The 22,246-nt window shown below is 39.1% G+C and overlaps 2 protein-coding genes across 3 annotated transcripts in view; both read right to left on the reverse strand.

The window, feature by feature from the left end:
* SNRNP48 (small nuclear ribonucleoprotein U11/U12 subunit 48) overlaps nucleotides 1-7,456 on the reverse strand; it is a 28,326-nt gene extending 20,870 nt beyond the window's left edge. The window contains exons 1-4 of the mRNA XM_080654057.1: nucleotides 7,275-7,456; nucleotides 4,279-4,392; nucleotides 3,977-4,037; nucleotides 2,835-2,909 (exon numbers count right to left, since the gene is read on the reverse strand). Coding sequence (XP_080510183.1) covers nucleotides 2,835-2,909; nucleotides 3,977-4,037; nucleotides 4,279-4,392; nucleotides 7,275-7,430 — 406 coding nt within the window. The 5' untranslated portion in view covers nucleotides 7,431-7,456. The remainder of the gene's footprint in view (nucleotides 1-2,834; nucleotides 2,910-3,976; nucleotides 4,038-4,278; nucleotides 4,393-7,274) is intronic.
* A 3,538-nt stretch (nucleotides 7,457-10,994) lies between these two features.
* DSP (desmoplakin) overlaps nucleotides 10,995-22,246 on the reverse strand; it is a 42,949-nt gene continuing 31,697 nt past the window's right edge. The window contains exons 19-24 of one of the 2 annotated variants that reach the window (XM_080655765.1): nucleotides 21,095-21,257; nucleotides 20,523-20,606; nucleotides 19,983-20,090; nucleotides 19,006-19,104; nucleotides 17,714-18,211; nucleotides 10,995-14,920 (exon numbers count right to left, since the gene is read on the reverse strand). In XM_080655765.1, coding sequence (XP_080511891.1) covers nucleotides 11,687-14,920; nucleotides 17,714-18,211; nucleotides 19,006-19,104; nucleotides 19,983-20,090; nucleotides 20,523-20,606; nucleotides 21,095-21,257 — 4,186 coding nt within the window. In that variant the 3' untranslated portion in view covers nucleotides 10,995-11,686. Of the gene's footprint in view, nucleotides 14,921-15,916; nucleotides 18,212-19,005; nucleotides 19,105-19,982; nucleotides 20,091-20,522; nucleotides 20,607-21,094; nucleotides 21,258-22,246 lie in introns of both variants that reach the window. The other variant, XM_080655764.1, reaches the window with a different exon arrangement.

Genomic DNA, 22,246 nt, shown 5'->3' on the forward strand with positions numbered 1-22,246 from the left:
CATACCAAAAATCTGTGGATGCTCAAGTCCTTTATATAAAATGGTGTAGAACAATACATAGTCAGCCCTCCACATGCCTGGATTCCAACTGTGGATCAAAAATACTATTTTGGTATCCTCAGATGCCAAACCCGTGGATGTAAAACCCACAAATACAGAGGGCCAACCATATTTATTGAAAGAAATCCACGTGTAAGTGGACCTATGCAGTTCAAACCTATGTTGTTCAAGGGTCAACTGTATGTCATGAAATTCAAGTATAACAACTTGAATCTTTAATACAGAAGGAAAAAGATAAACCACTAAATATAAAATGATTGTTTATGATTGAAATTAATATCTTGGTTATAAAATTAACCAAAGTAACTATATCTAAGAATAAGTAAGTATCTAATGGTTATTTAAGCTTTAAGATTAATGAATTGAGACCTAATAAGACTGATAAAATGAAAACATAAATATATAACCTCACCAAAAAAACTTAAAATTTAGTGAATAACAAAAAAATATTAATTACATGAAAAAATGTAAAATTGCTCATATTGGTTGTCTTCCTTTAAAATAAACACATCAAAAAGAAGATATTAAAGAGATTTTTATCCTGGAGTAAAATGTTTAGGTATAAGTAAACTACAAAAATAATCTCTGTTGAGGAAATGCAGAACTCTACACAAGATGAAAAATAGTTTTAAAAAGAGAGTTACAGATCATATAAAAATAGTACTTAACAGTTAAATCTTAATTTAAGCTAGTGCAAAAATTCAAAATCAAATAACATTTCCTCTTAGTGTACGGAAAAAAGTATTCAAAGTAATTATTTGCTTTTATAAAAAACTAAACTCCATGTCCAAATCTGCCTTATTACTCTTATATAAAAACCTCAGATTAGAAAATGATCTAGAAAATTACTCATATATACATATGAGTAATTACATATATACACACACACACACACACATATATATATATAGCCTATATTCAAAGGAATATAGGGTGTGTATATATAAAATTCTCACCTATTTCATCTTAATATTGCTTTCTATTGCTCTAAACACCAAGAGATAGTTTTATATTACAGATAAGAAAAAACTCAGAAAAGCTGTCATTTGTACAAGGCCAAGCAACTAGTTTCTTTCTTTAAAATAGGCTTACCCAAAATATAATAAACAATGAAAAGTATTAATAGTAATATTATGTACAGATCTGAAGTTTGTGATGTTCTTTTAATTAATCATGATAGACATAATAAATAATGAATATATTTGAGCAATTATGTAGAATCCACAAATATCACTAAGTGTAGAGTTTCTAACAGAATGCAGAATAATTCAGTGCAGTGTTTGTGCCAAAATTCAGAACTTGGCTCTGGATCCAGCTTTGCTATTATCTAACAAAGGAGTGTCAATTCAGTTATGTGTGCCTCTACTTCTTCACCTACCATGGAGGGGAAAATATTCGTCCAACCTATCACAAGTTTATTGTGAAGGAGTAATAAAATATATAACAGGGCTTTGAAAAATAATCTCTTAAAAGTATTAAGGACCTTTAGAATAGACCCCAGAACCTTATCATCTCTATCAGTCAGGGTTTGTTTCCTTATCAGTAAAAAGCAGACACTAGATTAGATCATCTCCAATTTCTCTTTAAACTCTAATAAATTCAGTAAATCTATCTAACTAGGTAAGGTCAAATAAAGTCTTTTAACAATTAACCCCTCAAAAAAAATCCTCTACTTTTTAATTGGTTGATTAATAGGGGCAATGGGTAGAACCAGTAATAGAGGTCTAGTAATCTCTTCAGTAAGAGAAAGTCAAATGTCTCCCTCAAAGAGAAAAACCTGGAATTCAGCACAAAAGTACATAAAAACAGGAGCTTCAAAACAGGAAATACAATGTGCTTCTGCTGTTATAAGGAAACAATGTAATGCAGACTAAAGGCAAGGGACTTTCTCCTTCGAAGCCACAGGGCACTTCGGGAGATATCAAGCCCAGATATTGACTTAGAAAAATGGGCTAAGACCCTGAACTTAACAAGAAAGACAACAAACCATAATGGGCTGGTGAATATAATTCAGAAGAGTGAGGAAAAAAAGGTAAGATGTCTGGGGAAAGCTACCTTCAGAAGGTTCAAAAAACAACTCCAATCCTTATAAAAAGGAGCCAGTCATGTTTAGCTTAGATGTTTTATCTAGGTTCAAAATCTATTAAATCTATTTACTCCTTTACTTCTATGTTTTTGATGGTAAGTTTTCTTTCAATTTCCTAAAAGCTCACACTTAAAATTCTAACCTAGTCTCTGCTAACATAAGCCCCAGAAAGAAACTCTTGACCCAGCTCCAAAACTGAGCATAAAAGGATCCACAAACCCTCTGAAATTATATGTAACACTTTGTATTTGCATTTTATTCTGAGGGGCAGCTGTGGGAACTAATCTCTTTTAGCCTAAGCCTTTCCTTTTATGTTCATTTCAATATTATATTTAACAATTGGCTAATCCTCAAAAGAGGAAATCTCAGGGTAAAACAGTCTCACTAAATGGGATTTATTAACTAAATAATCATAATTTTTAAAATGATCTATAAGGCAATCTAATCTATTAGGAAATTCCAAAGCATGAAGTCTTAGCTAAGACATTGTCCTTGTCAGACTTGTGTATTTGAGCAGAAAATATCTAACAAATAAAGCTAACACCAAGCACAGTAGTCTAATATGTAAAACTTAACCTTTTCCGTGTAATTGTTTTCATAAGATTTTTCTTAAAAATTAGTAACATGTGTGCTTGTGGGAGAAAAACAGTTTTACTCATTATTTAGCTCAAACTATGATGCCACTTACTTTGATTATAATAGTCATCATCTTTTCCAACTGCAGTTCTAGCTTGTTTAATTATCTGGAATTGTGAATCCTTATCTGTCAAAAAAATCCATAAACACAATATGAATCATCAGTGTCCACAATTAGATTATTAATTGGGTTCCAATCCAAGTTCTTTAGACACACAAACCTTTAAAATCTTAAAAGAGGCAACACCCACAATCGCTGCCTAGGTAATCTGAAAGCAGAAATTCTTTCAGATCTAGCTAGATCCCAGTAAGTAACCAGCGTTCAGGTGGTTCAGAAAACATAATCAGGCACAAAACAGTAGCCGCTACGAATTTTAGCAACAAATAATATGTAACATTTCTTGAATCCCACTAAGTGCCAGGCACTATTCTAAGACTATGACATGTATCATTTAATCTTCATAAAAGTGCAAATACCCTGCCCTAGCTGGTTTGGCTCAGTGAATAGAGTGTCGGCCTGCAGACTGAAGGGTCCCAGGTTCGATTCTGGTCAAGGGCACATGCCTGAGTTGTGGGCTGGATCCCCAGTAGGGGGCGTGCAGGAGGCAGACAATCAATGATTCTCTCTCATCATTGATGTTTCTCTCTCTCCCTCTCCCTTCCTCTCTGAAATCAATAAAAATGTATTTTTAAAAAACTGCAAATACCGTCATCCCCATTTTATAAAGAAATTTAGACAACAAACAGGTTAATTACCTTGCTGAAAGTTACACATATGTTAGTGACAAAACCAGAAGCTGAATCAGGGCCTTCTATTTTAGAGCCCAAGATTTCAACCTCTTAGAACAGCAGTCGCCAACCGGTGGTCCGTGGGGTCCCAAAGGTTGGTGACCACTGTCTTAGAACACATTTCCATCTTCAGTCTTGTCTTCAAACTGTGTTGTGTGGCCAGATTTTTGTTATAACTAAGAAGAAAGGTGTCTATCCTATTGTACAAAGCTTTCTAGGATTTTCACTGACAATTAATATAACAGGCCTGGTCTCTAACTTTCAGATTACAAAAACTAGTTTCACTATACATTAATCAATCCTACATTCTCTTAAGGTACAAATGTCCTTAATTAAAAAATGAATTATCAATATATACATATAGTAAGATATTTTAAAATTATAATCTATTAAGTTAATACTTACTCAAAGTGATTGAAGGTATCTTCATATTCTCATAGAAAAATTCAGAATTATACATTTTATCCTAAACAGTAAAAAGAAAAACAAAAAAAGTCAGTGTTCTTGAGAATCAGATGATTAGCTATTTTAAGATTTGACATAAACCAACAATAGTTTAGTATCACTGAAATATCTCTTGCAATAATTTGTGAAATTAGGCTAGTACCATTCTATCCCACAAATAACTTTTCATGTCAGAAAACCTCACCCTATACTTCCATATATTGTGAATTTATTAATGCATGAATTATATGACACATGCATACCTCTTCTTCTTTGGTGTAGCCCAGTTTCCTCAATCTACATGATACCATGTGCTTTGCTAAAGATGATTTAGGCATGTGATGATTGAAATCATAAGGGCATATCACAACTTCATCCTATAAAAATCAAACAGAATCAAAGGAAAAAGGTACATAATATTTAAAGATTTAAATAATTATACCATTAAATGTTTACTACTTTGTTAAGTGGTACTATCCAGTTATGTCCTCTTCTGCAGGCCTCTCCCAACACCCTGTTTGAGTGTATGTGCATATTAAAAATTTTTTTTAAAGCCCCAGCCAGGTCATTCCATACACCAAAAGACTGGGTGTTTGATTCCCAGTCACGGCACCCAAGGTTGCAGGTTCAATGCCCAGTTGGAAGTTGGGGTGTGTATGGGAGGCAACCAACCCAACCAATTCATTCTCTCTCTCTCTTTTCTTACCCTTCCTCCCTCCCCACCCCCCCCCCCCCCCCCCCGGCCCCTCTCTTCTTCTTTCCTTCCTCCTCTCTCTCTAAAACCAATAAACATATCCTCAGGTGAGAATAAAAAATAAATAAATTTAAAAAATTAAAAATCTTTCCCTATAGCCTTTGCCCCCTCTCCACCTCATCAAAGCCCAACTCGGAAAGACTTGTTCACATTCACTGCCTCAACAACCTCATCCATCAGTCAGTAGGTCACTAACAACCTTCTGGCTACTATAGCCAAAGCACATGTCATAGTTCTTAATAATGTTTGAATGCTTAGAAGGTCACAATCCAATTGTCTATTTCTGTCATCCTGATACACTTTTCATGGTCCTTCTGCTTCTCTGGTTCCTTCTACCTGGTCTCTTCTAAAGATGTCCTTGTTCTACCTGTCCCCTTCTTTCCCACCCACCCCCCCAACAGAGGGAACTAATATACAGGGGCTACACATATATTTTCTTTTACTTAATTTCCAACTCCCAACCTCCACTTCTTTGGCAACTATCAGCTAGTTCTCTATATCTGAGTCTGTTTCTGTTCTGTTTGGCTTATTCATTTGTTTTGGGTTTTTTTAGATTCCACATGTAAGTGAAATCAGAGGGTATTCATCTTTCTCTGTGTGAATTATTTCACGTAGCACAATTTCTTCAAGGTCCATCCATGTTGTTGCAAGTGGCGGGATTTCCTTCTTTTTTATTGCTGAATAATATTCCACTGTGTATATGTACCACTCACTACCTGTCCTCCTTTCTATGTTGGTGTTTCATGTAGGTCTAACCCAGTGGTCGGCAAAGTCATTAGTCAACAGAGCCAAATATCAACAGTACAATGATTGAAATTTCTTTTGAGAGCCAAATTTTTTAAACTTAAACTTCTTCTAACGCCACTTCTTCAAAATAGACTCGCCCAGGCCGTGGTATTTTATGGAAGAGCCACACTCAAGGGGCTAAAGAGCCTCATGTGGCTTGCGAGCCGTGGTTTGCTGACCACTTGTCTAACCAGTGGCCTTTGCCATTTGATACATAGTTACTAGAAGAACTTATGGCTTCAACTTTCACTATATAGGGATGTCTCCCAAAATCTATAGCTAATTTAGACCTTGTTTCTCTCTTGAGCACTTTACACTAAAGACACTAAAATTTCAACATGACCAAAAATAAATTCATTATATTCATGGTTTCCTGATCCCAAATCTGTTCATCTTTTGTTTTCCTATTTCAGTAAAAAAGTCCTACTTGCTCTTCTCCCACATCATCCACATCTTATCAATCACCTACCTATCCTTTTCACTCCTAAATAACTCTGAAATCCCTCCACATAATCCATCCATATTACCACTACTCCAATTCAGGATATCATGGATTACAAGAGCCATTATCTAAGTACTTGCTCCACTTGCAGTCATTTTTTTTTTTTACTGAATTTATTGGGGTGACATTGGTTAATAAAATTACATAGGTTTCAGGTGTACAATTCTATAATATATCATCTGTATATTGTATTATGTGTTCACCACAAGTCAAGTCTCCTTCCATCACCCTTTATCCCTCCTAAGCCCTCTTCGGCCTCCCCACACCGCCCTCCACTTTCAGCCTTGTCCATTCCATTCTTCACACTGTAGCTAGTTTGAATCCAAGGTCTGCCATTTACTGACTGTATTAAGTTACTCAAGTGATACCTTTTTTTGATTCAGTTTCCTCAACTATAAATTGGGTATAATAGCAGGACCTCTCTCACAAAGCTACTGTGAAGATTAAGTTATACATGAGTTTATATACATACAGCAATTCAAACAGGGCCTAGTACATAGCAAGTGTTCAATAAATGGAAGCAATTAATATGTTATTAAAAGGTAGGTATTATTATATGCCCAGACTTAAAATGCTTCCCTGCCTCCCCATTGCCCTCAAGTGTATAGGTTCTTTGAAATGGCTGACCCAGGACCCAAAAGACCTCGCCCCTACCCACCATCCTTAGAACACTCTTCTTCCTGCCACGCCTTTTAAAAAATCACAATTGGTCACTAACACACTTGCCTACATTTTCTCAAAACAACTCTAATGTTCAACAGGGCTGCTAGTCACCCTCTCTTAGTGATACCCTTAATAATTCTAGACTCGGTGCTCCCCCAGTCGGAAGTGTACAATTTGGGGCGGAGAAAGGTGAACTGAGCTCCCAAGCTCTCCCGGCACGGAATCTGGTGCCACTGCGGCATCCGTGTGACAGATGACAAAGCAAACCGCCAACACCTCTGCAGCAGCACTCGGAGGCCCATTCACTGGTTTTCTAAATAATCAGCAGACCTGCCATTCCCTCCTCACCCAGAGCATTTTCACCATTTCTTTAAAACCGAAGTTCCAGGAGGTGCGCCGCACAGGCGGCGCCGGGGCGCTCCGAGCCCGTCCCGGGAGCCCTCCGCGGCTCTGCACCGGGCGGGGCTCCTACGCCCTTCCCCCCGTCGCCCTGCGTGGATGCGGCCGCCAGAGAGACCCGCAGGCTCAGGGCCCCAAGGGCCCGCACCCCTCACCTCGGCCGCCGCCTCCTCCCCGGGGTCCAGCCGATCCAGGCTCCAGCCCAGGGACGACGTCACCTCCTCCAGCGTCCGACAGCAGCTCTCCACGAACCCGGTCAGCTCCTCCTGCAGCCGTCGCCGTTCCTCCACCGGGGGAGGCTCGCCCTCCATGGCCGCACCCAGCCCGCCAACGGGAAGCTGCCGAACTGCCAGCGGCGCGCGCGGGCTTCTGGGAGTTGTGGGCGGGGTCACCCCTCCACGTGACTAGAACCGCCTACAAGGACGCGCCTGAGAAGGGCCGGAGCTGTCATTTCGATAAGTGTTTTCCTGTCTCTTTCCAATGTCGCTGCTTTAGTAACTTCTCCTGAATGCATTTGCTCCTGGCCTTCCCTGAACGGCATTACCACCCCCATATACTTTTTTTTAAAAAAGCGTTTATATCTAAAGAACAATTTAAAGAATAGTACAGTGAGCTGTCCTCCCGCTCCTTAACTGTTAACATTTGGCCACGTTTGCTTTCTCCCACTCTATCTACACAGACCCACACACTATTTTTGCTGAATTATTTGAAAGTAAGTTGCAGATACTTCACCCCCAAATGTCCGTATGGATCTTTTAAGAATGAGGATATTTTGCTTCCATAACCACAATAAATGATCAAATCTAAGAAAAAATAATCATTCCAAAATATCTAATATACAGTTCATATTCAAATTTCCCCAGTTGTCCCCCAAATTCCTTTTATAGCCGTTTTATTTTTTCCAACTCATGACCTACAATTGTTATTGTCTCTTTTACTTTACAAAAGTCTGTCTCCCCTACTCTCCTTTTTAAATTGAGCCAGTGAATTTTGTCAGGAGCCTCAGCCACTTGTCTTGTAGAATGTCCCTCTTTCTGGATTTGTCAGATTTTTTTTCCTTTATGAGTGGATTCAGTTTAAACATTGTTGCAAGGAGATGTGTGTACCTCTTTATTACATCTTATAAAAGACACATATTTTAGATTCTCTGTTAATAATGCAAAATTTGATCACTTAGTAAAGATGATGGCTGTATCTCTCCATTTTAGTAGTACATTTCTTCTTGGTAATTGGTAATCTCTGGGATACCTTATGCCATATGAATGTCCTGTACTCCAACAAACTCACACAATCCTTCACTGAATCTCATTATGTTAGGAATTATGATGATTCTTTTCTTTAAGATTTTTTTATTGATTTCTAGAGAGGGAGAGAGAAGGAGAGAAACATCCATGTGAGACATCGATTGGCTGCCTACCACACACATGCCACCTGGGATCAAGCCTGGGCATGTGCCCCACCTGGAAACAATGGGCAACCTTTCTATAGTGCACAGAATTATGCCCAACAAACTGCCACACCAGCCAGGGCTTATGATGAGTCTTTACTATTATGGCTTCTATACGTATTAGCTAGCATTCTTACCACACCTTCACTTTGTTTCACTGTGGAACCAAGGTGTGTGTGTTTTTTTATTATTGAGTTATTAATGATAAATTATTTTTAAAGTTATTATTACTATTCCATTACCATCATAATTCTCGTTGATGCTCAAATTGTCTCAAATTTGACCTGTGGGAGCTACTTTAAACCAGCCCATGTCTGTTTGACATGTTCCCATGAGTCCTTGAGAACTTCCTTACATTGACTAATTCAAGTTTACCTTTTACATTTCCTTCCCAAGACCTGGAATCAGTTTCTGTAGATGGTTTTAACTCCTGGAATCTACTCCTTCTTATATTATTTATTTTATTCAAGCCTGATGCCAAATCTTTGGTTCCCTTGGCATTTGTATGGAAACCAAAGATTCAAACATAAAGGAAATCTTTGTGAACAGCTGTTTCCAAAGACAAATAGCACAATTTTCTCACCTACAGAAGAATAGTGATGAGTATAAAAAGGCAGTACCAGAAAATTCAGAAACAATCCAATAGCTGCAAGCAGATGTGGGGTAAGGGATGAATTCTAGAAGTAGTTTATTCACTTGGCCCACAGCATCTTTACTTTTTATTCACATTTAGATTTAGCCCAGTAGCTAGAACATGTTAGACTATTTGAATGTGAGATGATTTTCACTGAAAATTTATATATTTCCCTTTTCAGTGGGTGCACTGTGTATCTAAACCAAATCAAAACTCAGTGCAGGTCAAGAATATCCTCTCTCCCAGGACACAGGTCCTGTTTCATTTTAGAGCAGCTCGAAGTGGCTACACTGTTTCGGAATTGTTTTACATTGATGCTTCTTAGTCTATTTAATCATCGTTTTCCTAGAGCAGTCTCCTGCCCTATTCTAGTTTAGACCTCTGTAATGGGCTGAATTGTGTCATCCATCCACCCCCACCCCCCCTCCCCCGCCACCAAAAAAATGTTGTCTAATCCCTAACCCCCAATATGACTATATTTGGAGATGGGGCCTTTAAAAGAGGTAATTATGGTTAAATGGGGAAAAAAAAGGTTAAATGAGATTATAGAGTGGGGCCCTAATGTTATAAGACTAGTATCCTTAAAAGATTAGGAAGAGACACCAAAGCTCCCTCCATACCAATCACTGCCTACAAGCCCGAAAGAACTGTCACCGAAACCAATCCTGGGCTGCAATTTAATCTTGGAATTTTACCTTCCAGAACTATGAGAAAATAAATTTAAGCCACCCCATCTGGGGTATCTTATTATGGCAGCCCAAGATAACACAGCCTTATAGCTCTAGCATAAGGAATCTCTACTTCCCCCAACATTTATATTTTTTTATTTTCATATTATAAGGACTATTTTTTTACCATATATTCCTACCATGGGATCTACAGTTTCTGGCACAATGTGTGGCACACAGAAGAACTCAATATTTGGTGAATGAAACTAATTACAAATCTTCCAGATTGGGAGGGGGGCAAGGGCAAGAAAAGAGGTAAGACATGAATGCTCTTTTCACCCTAAGTACCAAAAGCCCCAATAACTTAAGTATTATTTTAATTATGATCAATTAGCATTTAACTTACTTTCCTATTTTCTCTCTGCACTATGAAATGTTTGATTGTATTAATATATACTAGTGATATATGCAAGTTGTTCCACTGACTGAATTATGTGTGCCTTCTGTCCCCATCGAGGCTGCAAAGGCCTGAAGTCAGGGGTCTTATAAATTCTATTGAATCCTCATAGTACCTAGAATACCAGACACAAAATAGATATTCGGTAAAACCATGTTAATTTAATGACAAATGTCTGAATTTCAAGTTTCTCTTTGATCGAAAGAATAAACTTCTCATTGTTCTTCAACAGAGAGCCAAGAACTCTTCAGAAACTATTTTCAAAGATTGAAGGACAATTATTTTATGGGACAAAATGTAATACCCAAATTGGAACCTTGGCCACCTCATGTTTTTTACATGTTATGATGATGACTTTTGCCCATGCTTCTTGGTATTCATTGTCCAGAATAAAATAGAACTGGGTATTGACCTCTGGCCTGGCTTCTACAAAGGCTTATTTCCAAGGACTCTACCTGGTACACAGCAGGCACTTGAGAAACGTTGAAAAAAACTAACTTCAAAGACCAAATTCTAACACGAATTCAGAATGAAAATAGTTTATAAGTAGTCTTTCTTAATATGTATTTTGAAATCAGATGGTTTTAGATATATTTTACAATAATCAAAAAGCTGTTGCTAAATGCCCTTGTGTGTAGAAACATGCTATTAAATCAAAACACAAAAATTTAAAAGTCCAAAAGTTTATTGCCAGAACAGCAAACTTCATAGACATCTTTTTAAAGTACATTGAAAATGACAAGCAAAATAAACAGAAAACTTTGACCAAAGAAAAGCAAAGATTGCTGCTATCATGCACATACAGTCAAATTAATACCAAACCAAACAGATACCTAAGAGTATATGGGTCATACAATACACATTCTAAAACTAAAAGAAGAGTCATTCCAAAATGCTTAGTTTTGGGTGGGTTTTCTTGGGTGGGTTTTTCTTGGGGAGGGGTACTGTCTACTAATACAGAAAATGAAAATATTTAGATGAAAAACAAAATAACTAAAATATTAATAATCAATTTAATTTTCATCTCCAACAGAAATCTCTATCATAGGCCAAAAAATACTCAAGAAGAATGGATCAAAAATCTAAATACAGAAGAAACAAATTCTAAATGCAATTTGTGCTATCCTTACAACTGATTACCACTTCATATACACTACATTCAGTGTATTACATTAGTTGAGGTGAGCTGAGAAGATAAAAAGCCAGAACAGCCTTACTACTTGATTTTAACCCTGGAAATGTTTTCTTAAGCACAGAAAATTCTATCCCTATATTGCAAGCATTAGATTTTCTTTATTATTTAATAACATGAAAATTCGTATAAATGAAGTCAAGGTATAGCAACCATTTCTAACTGACTACTAGTGCCCAATAGAGCTGCTGCTAAAGGAGTAGGAGGAGTAAGTGTAGGAAGAATTCCCTGTTGCATCAAAGCTTCCTCTCCTGGACCCACTGCGGGAACCAGAGCGGGAGCCTGAGCGAGATCCAGAGCGGGAGCCAGAGCGGGAGCCTGGAGCAGAAGACATGTTATAAGGGCTAGGCAAGCCCTTGGATGAAACAGAGGCGGCCTCCAGAAGGCGCAGGCCAGTGACATCTTCTACCATGGAGCGATTCATGGCGTCCTTATAGGATATTTTTAATTTGGTTTTGGGGCAGGTCAGGATTTTGGCATAGCTGCTGATATCTTGCAGCCTCTGAGCTGCTCGGCCGTCGATAAACCCCTTTCTGATGGCTTCCTCAATGCTTATCCTCCCATGCACTTCGGGGTCAACTAGGCCTCCTGTGAGGTACTGGAACTCCAGGAAGCGCTGGCCAGCCTCATACGGAAGCCATTTTTCTTTCACTGCCTCTGCTGCCGACATCTTCTTTCCCTTCACACCTTCAAAGCCAATGAAGGCTTTCTGAGCAGGCTTCAGCCTGGTAGCCATCTCTTGATCAACCAGGCCCTGGGAGATCGCATCCTGAAGTGACAGCTTCTGACCGGAGGTTGGATGGATAATGCCGCCTGTGCAGGCCTGAGCCTCCAGAAGCCTCTGACCAGTGATGCTATCCACAATGCCCCGCTCTATGCCTTCTGCAATGGAGATCTTCTCCAGGTTCTCTGTGTCAAAGATGGCTGCAATGGGGCTTGATTCCTCCAAGGGGTCAGACAGAGAGCTGCTCTTGATAGTCAAATTCCTGACACTGGATATGGTGGAAATCTTGCTTACTGACTCATGTCGGGAGTTGCTAAAAACATCATCGACACCACCACCCATGCCACTGCTGTTGCCAACACCATTTTTCAAGGAGATCATATCAGCAAATTGAGTGAGGCTGAGGCTGCCGGATCGGTACTGATCAAAGAATTTCCTGTCAACAAGGCCCTTGTCAATAGCATCTTGAATATCATACTGACTGCCTGTCTTTCTATCTACCAGGACCACCCTGGTGGAGCCGTCAGATCCAGTGATGGTTATTTCTTCCCACTCACACTCCTGCTCACATAGTTCTTTAAAAGTTTCATAATCGATAAGGCCCTTCTTGTAAGCCTCCTGAACAGACATCTCCTTGTTGGTTTCTGGGTCCACGATGACCACTCTACGCTTCCTCAGAGTATTCTTCTGTGATGTCTGCACCTGCTTCTTCTTTTCTTTCAGAGGCAGTAGACAGAGCCCTGTTTCCTCATCCTTGATGCATCTTTCTTTTAGCTGTAGATAGGTAAGATTTTCTTCAGTGTTTGGGTCAAAAAATCCTTTTGTGTCATCAGTTGGATCTGAGAGAATCTCACTGAGCTCCTCATTAAAGTAGCCCCTTTTGTATGCCATGTCAACTGGTAATCGATGGCTCTCCTTTGGGTCGATGATCCCACCGGTTGCAATCTGTGCTTCTAATAATCGAATGCCATGGCCCTTCTCAATGAGTTCCTTGTTCATCGCTTGGAACAAAGAGATAATGTTTCCCGTTTCAGGATCATTATACCCAGTGACAGCTCGTTCTGCAGACAGGAGCTTCTCTTTGAACTCAATACCCACCAGACCTCTTTTATAGGCTTCCTCCACTGTTAACCTCAAGTTGCTAACAGGATCCACTATAAAGCCAGTAGCTGCTTGGGCTTCCAGCAACTCCAGAGCAGTACCAGGTCGGACCAAGCCAATTTTCATGGCCTCATAAATGCCAAGCTTCTGTTTTGTGGTCTCATTGTAAATGCCTGCTATGCAGCTTGAACCCTGAAGGAAGTCCTTAATTCTCTCACCAACTTCATCATAAGAAATTCGACCTGATTCCAGTTCATTTACAGTGGATAGTCCCAATATACCAGAATCCACTAGCTCAGAAACGGTCACAGGCTGTCTGATTCCTTGGAAGGACATACTTCTCTTCTGTACTGACAGCAAGAGCAGACCAGTGTGAGGTTCAATTCTGCACCGTTCCCTCAGCTGCATGTAACTGACCTTCTTCTGGGTGACTGGATCCACAAAGTTTTTCTGACTATCTCGGGGATCATTCATGGACCTATACAAATCTCTGTCAATCAGCCCACGGGCCAAGGCTACATCTTTTGGCAAAAAGACACTGTTCACAGGGTCCACTACACCCCCTGAAGCAATCTGGGCTTCCAGCAGGCGCATTCCGGTTTCTCTATCAATCAAATTTTTCTTTATGGCTTCTGAAAGGGATACTGTCTTGCCTGAAAATGGGTCATCAAAACCAGTGATAGCTTTTTCTGCTGTATATATCTGTTGTCGGTCATCGAAATCAATGAGGTCTCGAGCTATTGCATTGTCAACAGTCAGCTTCTCATTCCTATGGGGATCAATTATACCACCTGTAGCAGCTTGGGCCTCCAGAAGCATGACTGTGGATTCTGGGGTGATTAGATTCTTTCTCTTGGCCTCTACCAAAGAGTACTTTTCCTTAGGGGAAACAGAAGCTCCAGCGATAGCTCCTGCACCCCGAAGGAAAGGCTGGATTTCAGAAGCAACTTCTTCCACTGACTTTTTCCCCTTCAGCAGCTTGTCCAAGGTTGTTTTGTCAATCAGCTGGCACTCGTAGAGCTGCATCGCCGTCACCTTCTTCCTCAGTCCATCAAACACCAGCTTGGAGGAGTCAACAGTCCATTCATACTCAGTCTGGGTCTCCCGATGGGATCCATATGGGCGCTGTTTGAGTTTATCGATTTCCCTCTGAAGTCGGCAACGTTCTGTTTCCAACTGTGACTGTGTGTCCCTGGTAGAATCTTCCAACTTTCGCCTGCACCTCTCTTCAATCCTCTTGATCTCAGCCTGGAGTCTTTCGATCTCACTCCTAAGGCTGTTCTTCTCTCTCTCACTCTTTTCTCTTTCTGACTCTATCTTTCTAATAGCCTCTTCTTTGCGGGAATATTGAGTTTTCCACTGGTTCAGGTCATTCTGGATTTGCTGTTTCTCACACTCAAGGCGCTGTTTCACCCTGCTTTCTGCCTCTAGAGTTGCTTTGGCGCGGTTCAGCTCATCCTCCAGCCTCTGAAGCCTGATCTTGTCTTGCTCCAGAACTTTGATTTTCACCAGCAGGCTCTCTCTTTCCTGCACCACCTGAGTGCACTGATTCTTTGATTCATGAATCCTATTAGATGCCTATAATTTAAAAAGAAAGAAATGGGAAAAACATGTTTGAATCATATCATATGACTACCATAATTTAACCTCTTTTCCTACACTTTCAAAACAAACAAACAACAACAAAAAAACTTGCTTATTTTCCCTTTCTTTGTCTCCCTGGGTATACTGTTATTTTGTTATCTTATAAATTCATGAAAAAATTCTGTAGATTTATGTTGCCACTTTGCGAAATGGCTTCATACCTACATTTTTCCCCTATAAAAGGAACTAGAAGTTGTAGACCTGTCTTGTTCTTAACAGCAATTAAGGTTCAAAAAAATATAGCAGTTGTGTCCCAGGTAATTAATTACAGCTGCTATACCTACATCTCACCTGTTAGTTATACTAACATGTTTTAAAAAGCAATAAAAATCTTTGCAAATGTACACATAACCCACACCCAGCCCCACACAAATATTGTCTATAGAAGTCAAATGTATTAGAAGCTAAAGAAGTTGTTTTTAAATTAGGGGTTTAAAAACAATAAAAGCCAAACAAGTTGGGGCCATGAGAGCAGAATAATGCATGCAGAAAAAGCATGCAAGCAAGAGAGAAAAAGTGATTTTAAAATTGCACAGAAAATGCCTATGACATGGCTTTTATTTAGGAAATTTTAAATTAAAAATATAGGTCATAGCTCACTAGGTAAGAGCTATCTTCTATAAAATAGAGTGAGACACTCAGAGGAATTGATCTCAGATGTTATACCTATGCTAAAGTTCCAAAAACAGAGCCAAACACAGGTTACACACAAATTGGCACTGACACAATGACAGAATGGAAGTGCAAAAAGCACTGAAGCTACTTTAAAGCAGTTGCCTGGATGATGACAGATAGTAGTACAGTAATAAAAAGAAAAAGTAGATTTTCTACAAGCATCCATCTCAATAACAAGAGCACAGTTCAGGTAAGATGACAATGAAGTGAATTATTTGAGAGACAGTGGAGCTGTGATCAAATATTTGTGAATACCTCTAAAGCCTGCTTTTGGAATTTCTCAATTTCCTGTCTCAAATTTTCCCTCTCTCTCTGTAAATCATTAATCAGCCCCTGCAGTTCCAGGGTTCGGTTGTTGCTGATCTGCAGTTGGCTTCTTAGTTCAGAGATGGTTGCGTTTTTATCACTATCAGCTTCACTTCGGCCCCTCCTGAGTTCATCATATTCCAGCTTCAGGTTCCGTAGTTCTTCCTCCAACATCAAGTGCTCCTTGGTCAAGTTCTCTGTGAGAGACTGCAGCCTCTCGATTTCTATTTTGCTTTCATTTAAGCTTCTGCTTTTATCTTCTATTGCCTTCTGGAAATGCTCGTTCCTCGTGTGAGCCTGTTTGACATTTTCTTGTTCCTGGAGCAACTGGCGCTTCAGGGCCTCTACCTCCACAGCGAGCCTCCTCAGCTCTTCCTGGGTCCTCTGCTTCTCCCTCACGTGGCCGTCCAGCACGTCCCTCTGCTGCCGGAGGTCATCCTCACTCCTTTTCTTAACGATGGACACCTGCTCCAGCTGCTGGGTCAGGCTGGTGATTTTTATCGCTTGCTCCTTCAAAGACCTCCTCATGCCTTCCAGTTCCTCCTCTAGCTGCTTCCTCTTGCAGGAGTCTTCTGAGGCTGTCCTCTTCAGCCACATCAGCTCCTCCTCCACTTTCTGTTTCTGCAACTGCAAGTCTTTCAGAGAATTCTGGAATCTTGTGATGTCCTGGTCCTTCACGGTCCTCTCCTGGGAAACCCTTTCATAGTCGATTCTCAGGCGTGTTAGTTCTTTCTCGTGAACCTTCAATTTGCTTATCGTCTCTGTTGCACTGTCATTTGCTTTCTGCAGGTCATACTGGGCCCTTTGTAATTTAGCATTTTCATCTTTCAGGAATTGTCGTTCATTTGTTTCTGTTTCTATAAGTTGTTTTAATCTCTCTATCTCTTTGTTTTTATCCTGGATTGTCTTGGCAGCGTCATCAAGAGACTGCTTGTATCTCAGGCTCTCTTCTGTTCGCATCTGAGTGACCTGCCTCAGCTCAATCTCCAGCTGCTGCTTTCTCTGAGACACCTCCGAGCCCGTGGCCTTTTGCTGCTGGACGTTTTCTTCAACCCTCCTGAGATTCTCTGTGGTCTGGGCTAAAGTGTTCTTCAGCCTCTTTACTTCTTCAGATAGGCTCCTGTTTTCTCTGGTGAGGTTATCTATCTGGGTTCGGTAGCCACTGGTGTCCTCTTCCCTCTTCATGGTGAGCTGGTGGATGGTCGTCTTGGTGATGTTGATCTCTGTCTCAAACTGGTTTTTTAAGCTAATGATTTCCTCGTCGTAATTGTTTCTTACCTTAGCCAGTTCATTTTCATATTCCCAGCGGCGCTTTGCCTCATCCTGAAAGTCAGATTTGAGTCTTTCAATCTCCTTGTTTTTTTCCTGAATGGTTTTTGCAGCATCCTCCAGGGACTGCTTGTGTCTTGCGTTGTCCTCTGAGCGCTGCTGGATGACCTGCTTAAGCTCTATCTCCAGCTGCTGCTTCTTTTGCATCGTCTCAGAGCCACAGGCTTTTTGCTGAAGGGCATCTTCCTCAGCCCGCCTTCGCTGCTCAGTGGTCTGCAGGATGCTGTCATTCAGCCTGACGATCTCATCCTTCAGATCTCGATTTTCCCTTGTGAGTCTATCAAGCTGGTTTCTAAGATTTTTGGAATCATCCTCCTTTTGCATGCTTATCTCCTGGATGGTGGTCTTCGTAATGTTAATCTCTGTTTCAAACTTGTTCCTTAAATTACTCATCTCCTCATTATAGTGGTTTCTTACCTTTGCCAGCTCATTTTCATATTCTCTCTTCCGGGCACTCTCCTCCTGCAGAAGAATCCTCAACCTTTCTATCTCGAACTCCTTGTCTTTGATGGCTTTTTCAGACTCTATTTTTTGCCAACCAAGGCTCTCCTTTTCACATTGCCTGGCTTTCTGCAGTTGGTCATAGTCACTCTTCTGTTGGTCAAATCTGTCTTCCACAGCCTTTCTTCTTCTCTTTTCATCTTCAATCTCATAAGTAAGTCTGGTGATCTTCTCATTGAGTTCTTTTATTTGGCCGTAGCACTTGTCTAGATTTTGCTTAGCTGCCTTTCCATCCAGCTCAGCTTGTCTCTTTAGTTCCTCCAGGCTCACAAGCTTTGCTTTGAACTGGGAACACTCTGTCTGATATTTCTGCAGGTTCTGATCCAGGAATTTGTTCTTATTGCAGTTTTCAGAGTTGGCATCTCGGGCCAGTCTAAGCTCCTCTTCTAAAACTTCAATCTTGGTATTTTTCAGCTATAAAAGTAAAATCAGAAATATGTTGAAACAAAAACACCTCATATCATAAGAAGGAAGCAGTACTTTCCCCCTCCCAGACCAGTAGACATTTTTATTTCTCTTTACATACCTGCATACATGCACACATACTGACATATATAAGCACACATATGTGCACACATATCACATACATAAGCACACACATATAGAGGGATATAAGACAAAAACTACTTGACAAAAATTCAAGAAATCTGTATTTTCCTCATAATTTTTCAACTGCTTGTATGATCTTAGCAAATGATATACCTTTGAGTTTCAGCTTCCTCATCTATAAAGGAGGTAATTTCTTCCAAAAGCAAAAGCTTATGATTTCATAAATCATGTTTGCTTTGTTTCAAGAAATACAGTAAGTTTCTATATAAACTCAACTCAAGTATTAGAAATGAGGAGTAAATTAAACAATCACTCAACATGAAAAATTCAAATGCAGCTATCATCCAGCATGTTCTTAGTCTTGATTTAACACAAAGAAATAAAGCAAATGCCTTAACCAAACATTAAATGAAATTACTGGTTTGGGGAAAGGTAAAATAGCTATAATTTTGTAAATATTACCTAAGGCATTTTGAGCAGTGTACTAGAGCACGGGACTAACCCCAGGCTCATGAGCAAACTATATTATACTAATTGTGTAGAAAAAAATAGTTTTACCGGTAAGTATGCCCAAATCCATGTTATAATGAGACAATATTAATAAGGTTCTACTCTATTTAACTTTTTGATGCTTCAAGGAAATAAAATAAATAAATTACCTTCAGGTCTTCCAAACTCTTCAGCATCTCACTTAAGAATCTGTAATAGTCTCCAGATCTTGTAATTAGTTCTATGTACCGAGAATGCATGTCCGCAGCCTTGGAGAAACAGAGTGAAAGAAGATAAAGATTATTACATTCCAAAAAAGCCCTATGCAAGTTGACTGATTTTTTTTTATAAAACAATGAAATAGCAAAATTATAATTTAAAGAGTGAATTCCCTTCTTTCATGCATGCTAATACCAAATTCTAGCAGTACATCAACATGAAAAGGGCTAAAAACATTGTATTCTATCCTTAGCACTACAGGGTCTTTCCCCTAAACCAGGGGCGGGGAACCTTTTTTCTGCCAAGCGCCATGTGGATATTTATAACATCATTCATGGGCCACACAAAATTATCAACTTAAAAATTAGCCTGCAATATTTGGTCAAATATTTAATAACTCATCCCTAATGCCTTGGCAGGCCCAGACCAAATGGTTTCAAGGGCCTTATATGGCCCACAGACCAGACATTTCCCACCCTTGCTCTAAACCAGTGGTTGGCAAACTCATTAGTCAACAGAGCGGCAAACCACGGCTTGCAAGCCACATGTGGCTCGCGAGCCGCAGTTTGCCGACCACTGCACTAAACCATCTGACGGGTAAAGTTCTCTGACATTTTTTAGGGAAAAGTTGTCTTTTAAAAATCCACAAGGTATTTTCCACTCTTTAAAAGTTTCCCTCATTAAATCCAGAATTTGAGCCTAATTTCTGCAAAAATTCTAATAAATAGACAACAGATTCAGACTTCTACTGATCATTTCCTAAAATGCATCACATACTAATCACTCACACTAGAAGGAACATAACCTTCTATTCAACCTTTTTGAGTGGATACCTTATAACAAAAGATGAATTTAGGACTGCAGGGAAGACAGGAAAAAGGGAGGAGGAAGAAGGAAGGCCCTAAGTGATATGTCATGACATACATACCTCTTGCAGAATCACCCCAGAAGGAGACTGAACCATGGTTCTCTTAATAGGTATGTTCAGTAGCGTTTCCAGTCCTGAGGTGTATGATGCTAGCTGGAGTTCATAATCCTGCAGAATAACAGAGTTTAAGAAATACATACTCCGTGAACTTAGAGTCACTGACAGCTATAATTCCACATTTCAGAATATCAAACTGTATTTCTAATGACCAAATCCAAAGGCTATCATATGTAGCTAGTGCCCATGCAGCTAATATTACATTATTAAACCAAGCATTACATCTTTATATGCTAACTGGAGAATTTTGCACATGCCACCAGTCTAGAGAATGAGGACCGGCCCAGCCCCACAGATACTGTCAATGTGTAATGAATTCATATTAATGGATAACAAATTTTTATGGTTTGTTTTTAGGAAAGAATATATAAAATCCATAATTGCTATCCTCAAGAAGTTTATAATCTTGAAACTGAATCAGAAAATAATGCAGTTAATAATATTCTTGATGAAATACCAACATTCTTTGTAAAAGCAGCATACCTTAATTGAATTTGCACAAAGTTCGGCAATTTTTTGTACTTCTTCTGATTTGTCTCGTTTGCCAGAAATTTCATTATGCAAGTTCTATATAAGAAAATAAAATATTATTTACAAATGTTAAAGTGTATAAATATTTAAAAAGAAATTTTATTTCACTTTTTAACCACCGTTACTTGTTTTTTTCTCTCTCAGTTTATTACTACATGTACTGGCCTCCTCTTCTCACAGTTAAACCTTAAGAGATGAGCATATGTTCTATTCAGAAAATAGAACAAAGCTCTCCAACTTCTTATCTACTCAAAAGGTTATTTTCAAGTCAGAATTCTTTTTTGGTCCTTTCACCTCCATTTATAAAAGTACTTTAGTATAATATTACATTATTTCTATAGTCATAACTACATTTCTTTGTAAATATCTCAATTGCTTTCCTCTGGGCAGGCTTTAAGCATTCACAAAATAGGCTAGTAATATTAATCATTTCAAACCTAGGCACTGCTATGGAAACCAGAGGAAAATACAGCCTACACCCAAGTAATTTTAAAATAGCTATGGAATGACAAGTTGACTTTTACCTTCTGCTCACTTAAAAATCGCATGACTGTGTTGGAATCTCCAAACTTCATGGATTCTAAGGAATCCTGGCGGCGTTTGGCATCATAGAGCCACTTGCAGAAAGCCTGGTAGTTATCACGATAATTCCTCAGTTGCTTGATTTGTTTCTCCAGGTCCCATAATCTAGAGAAAGCACAGATAAAATAATTGAAATTGTTAAAGCACTGCAGTTGTCCCTCAAAGGATTTAACAGAGAGTTCTTATATGACCAAGCCACTCCACTTCGTATTTACCCAAGAGAAATGAAAAGATACATCCACACAAAAGTTATACATGAATGTTCATAGCAGCATTTTTCACAATAGTAAAAAACTGGAAAAAAACAAAATATCCATCGATGGATGAAAGGTTAAACAATATGTAATATATCCATACATAAAATATTATTCAGCCATAAAAGAAATGCAGTACTAACACATGCTACACCATGTGCGAACCTTGAAAACACGCTAAGTGAAAAAAGCCAACTGCAAATGACCATATATTGTTTGATTCCATTGATATGAAATATCCAGAACAGGCAAACCTATACAGACAGAAAGTTGGGAGGTAATGATGGTTGGTGGGTAGAGGGTTTCTTTGTGAGGATGACAAAAATGTTCTAACTTAGATTGTACAATTCTGAATATACTAAAAACCACTGAATTGTACACATTAAATGGGTGATCTGTATGACATGTGAATTACATAACAATAAAGATTTTTTTTAAAGCACTGATAGCTCTGGCCAGGTGACTTAGTTGGTTGGAGTGTCATTCCATACACCAAAAGGTTGCAGATTTGATTCCCAGTCAGGGCACATACTCAGGCTGCAAGTTCTGTCCCTGGTCAAGGTGTGTACAGCATGCAGCCAATCAATGTTTCTCTTACACAGATGTTTCTCTCTCTCTCTCTCTCTGTCTCTCTCTCATCATTGAAAACATATCCTCAGTGATGACTTAAAAAATAAAAATAAGTAAAATAAATAAAAAGCACTGCTAGCAAAATGAACTACAAGCAAGATTCAGGAGATATTTTTAAAACCTCATGTGCAATAAGACATTTCTTTGGTTAAGATTTAATTTTCATAAACTTTTAGTGAAAACACATCTGCTTCCTCCAATAGTCATAAC

This window comes from Plecotus auritus, assembly GCF_963455305.1.
Source record: "Plecotus auritus genome assembly, chromosome: 2".
NCBI lineage: Eukaryota > Metazoa > Chordata > Mammalia > Chiroptera > Vespertilionidae > Plecotus > Plecotus auritus.